Below are 8,886 nucleotides of genomic sequence, written 5' to 3'. Positions count from 1 at the left end.
CATTAGCGTATTTCTCTCATATATATATATATATATATATATATATATATATATATATATACATATATATATATATACAGTATATATATATACAGTATATATATATATATATATATATATATATATATATGTGTGTGTGTGTGTGTGTGTGTGTGTGTGTGTGTGTGTGTGTGTGTGTGTGTGTGTGTGTGTGTGTGTGTGTGTGTGTGTGTGTGTGTGTGTGTGTGTGTGTGTGTGTGTGTGTGTGTGTGTGTGTGTGTGTGTGTGTGTGTGTGTGTGTGTGTGTGTGTGTGTATACATGTGTAAAATATCACAAAACCACGTGATCCAATAAATTGCTGATAAACACAAAGAAAACCGAAAGAGAAACTAGAATTCCCATGCGCTTTCGTGATATTTCACATTTTCAGTGGAATACAAATGAAAAAAGTTACAAAAAAGTATATAAGAGGTATAAAAGCAAACTAGGAAAAGTACAGACAATACACATTGAGGAAATGTAACAAATCAACAGTAAAATACATAAGATCATATAATTTTTTTAAAAGACGTAATGTGGTTACAAATTTCGTCAATTATAAAATGATCTAATTTAAACATACCATTGCTAAAATTAATGTTAGATCCTTCAGATTTTTTATCATATAACTTTTACTAATATTCCTAGTCGCTAATGAATCACATGACATAATAGATGAAGCATTAGACCAGTCACTACGATGATCAAAATCTCTCATATGAATAAACAGCGCACTAGACTCTTGGGGTGTTTTTACACTGTGCTTGTGTTGTTTAATCCTTGTTGAGAGTTCCTTGGCCGTTTGCCCAAGGTAATACCTTTTTTTCAATATCTGCAAGGGATCTTGTGTATGCAGCCACTTGAGACACTGGGTGATTTTTTAATAATTAACTTCTTAAAGGTATACGTATTACCAAGTAAAACTTTATTATTCCATGTTTTTAGGATGTGAGAAACTTAAGCCAGATTGTTACTGAGTGGTAAAATTAGAAGGTTCTTAGTATGAAAGGAGTGGGATGGTTGAACACTATAATTTTTTTTTTTTTCACTGCAGCGAGAGCGTGATCTAAAAATATTTTAGGATACTTTAATCCAAGACCAACTTTGATAAAATACTCAAATTCCTCATCAATAAATTCGGAGCTGCAAACACGAAGAGTATGTAAAAACATAGAAGAAAACACCAAATATTTTACTTTATCATGGTGAGCCGAGTTATATCAAATATATGAAAAAACATTTGTCGGCTTCCTATAAACACTAAACTTAAAATCATTACTATTTCTATGAATTAGGCTATCCAAAAAGGGGGAAATAGCATTACTTTCTAATTCAACAATGAAATTAATAGAAGGAACTAAGTTATTCAGAGATTGTAGAAATGCAGTTAAATCCTCAGAGCTGGGCCACAAGCAAAGATCATTGTCAACATATTTATACCAAATTGCATTTGGTGGCAAAATTTCACTTAATAATCTATCTTAAAAAGTCCATATAGAGATTGCTATGGACTGGAGATAGTGGATTACCATTGCCATACCAAATTCCTGAAAATAAAATTGACCATCAAATTCAAATTTACAACCCTTAATATTTAGTTTGATAAGTTAAATTATTTTAGTAGAGGGTATATACAAGAGCCCTTGCAGAGATTGTAAAAAAGTATTACCTTTGGCAAACAGCCAAAGAACTCTCAACATGGATTAAGCAACACAAGTACAGTGTAAAACAGCACAAGAGTCTAGTACGCTGTTTGTCCATATGAGAAATTTTGATCATTGTATTGATTGATTTAATGCTTCATCTATTATTTCGTGTGATTCATTTGCCAATAGAAACATTATTGAAAGTTGTATGACAAAAAAGAATCTGAAGGATCTAACATTAATATTAGCAATTTTTAAATTAGCAATGGTGTTTTTAAATTAGACGAGACTACCGTCTTCTTAGAGACATTCATTGTTTAGTGACCAAGCTAACCGACCTTTCCGACTACGCCCGTTTGACGACAATAGATTCTCGGCATCCCAGGTCAAGCCCTGTACTTGGACAAATGGCCCAGCTGCATCTCGGGTCAGCCACTTGCTTTGGACACAAAAGAATCTCTGCCGGCGCTTCTCCACGTTGGACCAAACCTTCCAAATTTTCCTTCAGTTGCTATGGCAACAGCCTCCTTATTCCTTGATTGTCAACCTTGTAAATTAGTACATAGATTATGTTTCTGGCAACACTCCGAGTTATGGTGGGAGTTTGTCGTGTATTTAGTAGACAGATCTAAACTTGGAGAATCAAAGCCAAGAACTCCATCCGAGTTACTTTCACCACAATTCCAAATGTAAAGTACCATAACCTACACACACACACACACACACACACACACACACACACACACACACACACACACACACACAGACACACATACACACACACAAAACAGACACATCACACACACACACCACACACACACACACACACACACACACACACACACACCACAAACACACACAAAACAAACACCCCACACACACAAAACACACACACCACACACACACACACCCCCCCGCACGCACGCACACACACACACACACACACACACTACACACACAACACACTACACGCACACACAAAACACACACACACACACACACACACACACACACACACACACACACAACACAAACATACACACAAACGCACAACACACATACACACATATATATATATATAATATATGTATATATATACATATATATGTATATATATAAATGTATATATATATGTATATGTGTGTGTATATATATATACATATATATGAATATACATATATATATATGTATATATATTGATAAGTATTTTAGACAAATTATTTGGATGATGGAGAACATAAACACAGGGGAAGGCTCGGAACCCTAAACACTCTAACGTTTCGTTTGCGTAGAACTTCATCAGAGAGTGTATGTAGAACTGCAATTGAAGTTTATGTACTAAATCTAATTATCTTTTCGGACACTTGGGAAAGGTCGTTTTTTTGGCGTGCTTTAGAATTAAAATGCTAGTTTCTTTAGCTAAATTGATAAACCCTCCTCAATGATTCGATGAATTATTAGTTGAAATATATGCTGATTCAACAATTCTTCTGGTGAATTTATCAAAACCTTTATGTAGCACTTCAGCTTCTCTCCAGTTTGGTAAATGATCGAATTTTTCCGCATGAACTACTAAAGAATTAGATGTCCTATGTGCTTTTATGTTGTTTATATGTTCATAAACTCTTTTTTCTAATCCTCTTGACGATTCGCCAAAATAAGCCATTGAGCAACTATTGCACGGGATTTTGTATACGACGCTGTTTTCGGAATTGGTTATCTTTTCAGAAGTCTTTATTAAATCACCTATCCTCTTGTTAGTTATTTTACCTATGTTCATACCTGATTTTGTGAAATATTTGTCTATTATTGGTGACGTTTCTGAGCCAGGTACTGATATAAAATTTGTATTATTTTTATCATTTCTCTCTTTCTTTCCGCGATTGTAAATATTTATTGCTTTTCTTTTTGTTCTTTTCAACATTCCCTCTGGATATCCAAGTTTGTCAAAGGTTTTCATAATGTAATAAAATTCGCCTTCTAGGTATTCATTACTACAGATTCGTAGTGCCCTGAGAAAAAAATTCTATTATTATACCACTCTTTGTCCTATCATCATGTGCGGAAAAGTAATGTACTAAATCCTCTTTGTTAGTTTCCTTTCTGTATACTGAGAAACTCACAGTTTTTTCCACTCGTCGTATTAACGTATCTAGGAAGGGCAATTGTCCGTTTTGTTCCTCTTTAGTACATAAACTTCAATTGCAGTTCTACATACACTCTCTGAAGAAGTTCTACGCGAACGAAACGTTAGAGTGTTTAGGGTTCCGAGCCTTCCCCTGTGTTTATGTTCTCCATCATCCAAATAATATATACCGGAATATATATATATATATATATATATATATATATATATATATGGTCAACAAATACGGCGACTTTTGTATATATGATCTTGTTGATACTCTACATCGCGAACTCCAGACTTATGCGTAGAGTTAAGCACAGAAATTACTCCCTCACTATTACTGCCAAAAGTCATAATGAAAGAAAGTGGAGCGTTCTCAATATAATTATGACGTTTCGTACACTTTATACATTTTCAAGTGATATCGATTACAATAAATGACATGATTTATATATTGGTAAGAAGAAGATTCATGGCGTGGGGTGAGGTCACGTACGAATGATCAAGGGGGAGGAATGGTGGTGGAACTCCGTGGGGAGGGGGGACTCCGTGATATGGTGGAACTCCGTGGGGTAGTGGAACTCCGTGTGGTGGTGGACTTCGTAAACAAAATCATGGCAAGGTATCTAGATTGGATATTTAAGTCTGGAGACTTCTCGTTAATAAGAAGGGCCACGAAAATTTATAAGCGTTAGGTATCTTGTGTTTGTCCAATGAGTTTTGTGTTTTCCACCAACGTTTCCATTGTTAGAATAGTGGTGTGATATGTGAGAGTGTGAATTTTTGGTCTACCGTTTTGGGGGTGGAGAGTAGTTTTTCGACTAAGTGCTGTTGTGTATCCTATGTATGAGGAAGGTAGGGATACGCAATTTCCTATTTTGCACGAGTATTTATTGACAAAATGACTCCTTTGTAGGTCTCGATTTTTCATGGAAAGACTATTTTTCATGCATGAGCAATGATGAGGTTCTCCTGTTTGTATAATAAATGTCATCATCGAGGAAATCTTGGGGTCCTGTGGGTTTGACAAATTTCTTGATTGTTTGTTTTAATATGCGTTCATCTGCGCTGTAATCCGTTCATCTGTATTGTAACCTATTTCGTGTTTGATAACCCTGTTGATTTTCTTGTTAAGGTAGCCATTGTTAACCAGCAGTTGAGTTGCTCTCTCTTTCTCTTGATGAGTGGCATTCCAAATACTGGGATGAGTGAGGGTCCTTCTGTTGAAGGCCCTGATGGTGAAGTCTGACATATAATCAGTGTGGGGACTGATTATAATATTACAAGCACTAGATAAAGGTACATATAATTATATGTACCTTTATCTAGTGCTTGTAATATTTATTATCCATGTTAATGACATAATGGAAGGTACAGCAAGATATGGTAACACGTTTTAGGTGATGGAATGATCATAAGATAAAAAAAGGAATACCAGTTGTTCCAAAAGATCTAGACACTAGATACACCTAGAGTCGAGAAATGATGAAGAATTAATTCAAAAAATTGCAAATTATTGGAAAAACAACATTAACTCACAACAATCATCGCTGAAATTTTCTTTGGAAACCTATCCATTAGCAAAGCAAAGGAGATAAAAAAATCTTCATATTGATAAATAACAATTGCGAATATACCAACAGAAATGTGGGAAAAGCGTAGGTATTACATACATATACCAAAGCTTTTTCCCCCTATTACTATATTATATCAAGGTACTTTCTTACTACATGAAATGAAATGTTTAGAAAAAATAATAATAACAATTTCCTCAAGATAAGAAAATGTGTGGTATGACCCCCCAGAGAGAGTGAAATATGTAAATAATACCAAGATGAAAAATAAATACAGCGCCTAAAATCATTCCCAAACTTGCAGATAAATCATGTGGATAATTCATAGATATTGATAAAGCATCCTACCTAACATAAAGGTGAGTGTTCACAAGTGTCATTTAGAAATATATTTTATACAGAATAACCGATACAAATTCTCATCCTAGATATTGGGTTACAAATAAGGGTTCCAATTACAAAAGTCAATATGATTCACTATTTTATTGGGAAATTTGGAATTGCTCATGGATTGTTTTATAGAAAAAAGAACCAAACTAATTATCATAATTGTATATATATATATATATATATATATATATATATATATATATATATACATATATATATGTATATATATATATATATGGATATATATATGTATATATATACATATATATATATATATATATATATATATATATGTATATATATATTGTATTATATTATATGTATATTACATTTTGTGATCCTACTGGCCCACTCTGGTATATATTACTTCATCTCTAAATAAATTCGTTTTGTATTGTACAATTCAGGATCAAAGGAGACTCAGTCTCACCTGGCATTTAGAAAGGCTCACTCTAGAATGGGGCACCATAAGAAGTTGAAGGTGACGCAACACCATTTCCATTTTGCCCACGACCCCCGTTAAGACCGCTACTAAAACCGTTCCCAATAGACTGGCTTGGAACTCCATAAGCTGAAGAAGGTGCTGACGAAGAGCTGGAGAAGCCATTTCCATTGAATCCGTTGCTACCAAATCTGTTGCCGCTAAAACCGTTGATACCAAATCCATTACCACTGAAACCATTGGAGCTGAGGCCGTCACCGTTGCTCTGACCAGGGGTTGTGTAAGCGCTTGACGGGGCTGATGCGCCGTTGCTGAAACCATTACCGTTAAAATCGTTGGCACCAAAACCAGTGCTACCAAGTCCATTACCATTTACACCGTTGGCGCTGAGTCCATTGCCGTTGGTCTGGCCAGGCGCTCTGTAGGAGCTTGATGGGGCTGATGCACCGTTGGCAAAACCATTACCACTGAAACCGTTGGCGCCAAATCCACTACCGTTGCTCAACCGTCCACTGCCGTTCCTTCGGCTGCTGCCATTTCGTCGTCCTCCGCTACCATTTGCTCTGGAGCCACCGTTGAATCCACTGCCACTGCCTTGACCAGGGACACCGTAAACAGCAGAGAGAGCGTTGGCCACTCCGTAGGCATTGGGTTCCTGTCCAATCAGTTCATTGACGGAGTAGAAGTTGGTGGCCTGAGAACAGTCCACATTGAACCACCAGTCACACACGAGGTACTGCTGGTTGAAAATGGTGCCGTTGGGACACAGGAAGGAATCCTTCTGGTAGCCGTTGGGACGCGTCTGGCAGATGTGGAAGACCTGGCAGCTAGCTTCGCCTGTGGTATCAGCGTAGTATCCGTGGGGATATCCCGTGGTCTCGCAGGCGAATCCAGTCTCGGGAATGTCCGAGAGAACCGGGTAGTCCTGTCCGGGCACTCCTCCTCCGGGGATGTTCTCGCCTAGTTCGAGGAGCTCGAGTTCTGCCTGACTAGGGCCATAGCCGTAACCACCGCTCTGACCTCCGTTAGCTCCCCCATTGAATCCGCCATTGAAACCTCCGTTAAACCCTCCGTTGAATCCTCCGTTTGATCCACCGTTGAAACCTCCGTTTAATCCGCCGTTGAAACCTCCACTCAATGCCCCATTGAAGCCTCCCACTGATGGAGTCCCGTAGGTGGATGCTGGCAGTTTATCTGCTCCAGCAATGCCGAGCAGAACTGAAAGTAACGCATTGTTAAAGAAATTAATTATATACGTATGTATCAATTTTTTCTAGTTCAGATTGTATCAAAATATCAAGAATGAATTCTTACCTGCAAGCAAAAGAGCCTTCGTGTTCATTGCAAGCGAACGCTTTAGAATATAGATCCCAAATGGATTGCTGGAAAGCCAGAGCAGCAGCCTTATATACTCGTCTCACTGCATGACGCCATCACCTCGCCATTCTTCTCGCCCCACCCGGGAGTAGGGGGGTGGGGTTGAGGAAGTGAGTGCTGTGATGTGGTGGAGAGCTGAACACGAAGATTCCTAGATTACCGTGAGAGTTCAGTCGTGTCGCAGACCTTTTATTCCACAATGACTGCATAATATTTATTTGTTTTTATACTTTATCTACTCGCATGATCATCATAAAACCAACAATACAGGATGTATAGGGAAAATATATTACCGGTTTATATATAATGAGATATTTTTGTCTATCGTTAAGTATGTGTTTTTCTTCATTAATAACTTAGACTTCAAGTCGCAGATGAAGAATTAGATCATTATGTATATTTTTTGTCGTCTTAATTTGATTGTTTGTCTATTAGAAAATGTTTGGAAAAAGCTTTTAGCTATATGTTGATTTTCATATTTATTTACTTGTTCATTTATTAATTTGTTTATTTTTTTATTTGTTTACCTTTTTATCTATTTATTTGTTTATTTATTGAATCTATCTATTTAATAATGTATTTATTAATTTGATTATTAACCTATCTATCTTTCTACCTATTTATCTACCGCTATTTATTTGTTTGTTTATTTATTTATGCATTCATTCATCTATTTTTTATTTATAGCTATTTGTTTATCTATTTATTTATACTCTTATTTATTCATTATCAATTAATTTCTATTACATATATATATTTTCTATAATTTTTCTGTTAGAGTCTGGAGAACGTATAAATGTTGACAACCAATAAGTGTTGGTGGTTATTGGCTCACGATCCAGATTTTTTTTTTCTTTTTTTTTAAGTAAGCTACCATTGCTGGATTTGGGCTTTTCGAAGGCTTGTTAGAAAGATCACATATAGTAACACATATATGATATTTTGTTTTAAGGACACAGAGAGGGACAGGGCATTCAGCTATCATAAGTACTTTTTGAGCTTGCACCGGAAGTTAATAATATACACACTTTTAGAATACTGCATCTTGAATATCATTGATATGTGCTCCGACGTAACGCCCATATAAAATAAAATCCTCTCTAAAAGAGTATTCTTCAGTAATAAAGATGATGTATCTATTAATGAATTAATCTACATTTTGATCCCATTGTTAAGCAAAGGCTGTTCCCATATTTTATGAATCGCCAACATATGCCACCTCATTTATTCAAAACATTTACCTCATCTCTCCTCCTTTTCTCTGGACCCCTTCAACACTTCCCATTTTACGGCATCCAGTCAGTAACACA

At 36.2% G+C, this 8,886-nt stretch overlaps 1 protein-coding gene across 1 annotated transcript; it reads right to left on the bottom strand.

The window, feature by feature from the left end:
• Positions 1-6,209: 6,209 nt before the first annotated feature.
• On the bottom strand, positions 6,210-7,541 carry LOC143028766 (uncharacterized). The gene is made up of 2 exons (XM_076191136.1): positions 7,514-7,541; positions 6,210-7,417 (listed from the first exon to the last, which is right to left on the bottom strand). Exons 1-2 carry the CDS (start codon positions 7,539-7,541, stop codon positions 6,210-6,212), a joined length of 1,236 nt encoding a protein of 411 aa, XP_076047251.1.
• Between the last annotated feature and the right edge of the window lie 1,345 nt (positions 7,542-8,886).

The sequence above is a fragment of the Oratosquilla oratoria genome, chromosome 10 (genome assembly GCF_046742065.1).
Source record: "Oratosquilla oratoria isolate Oo_2021 chromosome 10, ASM4674206v1, whole genome shotgun sequence".
NCBI lineage: Eukaryota > Metazoa > Arthropoda > Malacostraca > Stomatopoda > Squillidae > Oratosquilla > Oratosquilla oratoria.
Note: the sequence above shows the minus strand (reverse complement) of the source record. Positions and strands in the feature narration are given on the sequence as shown.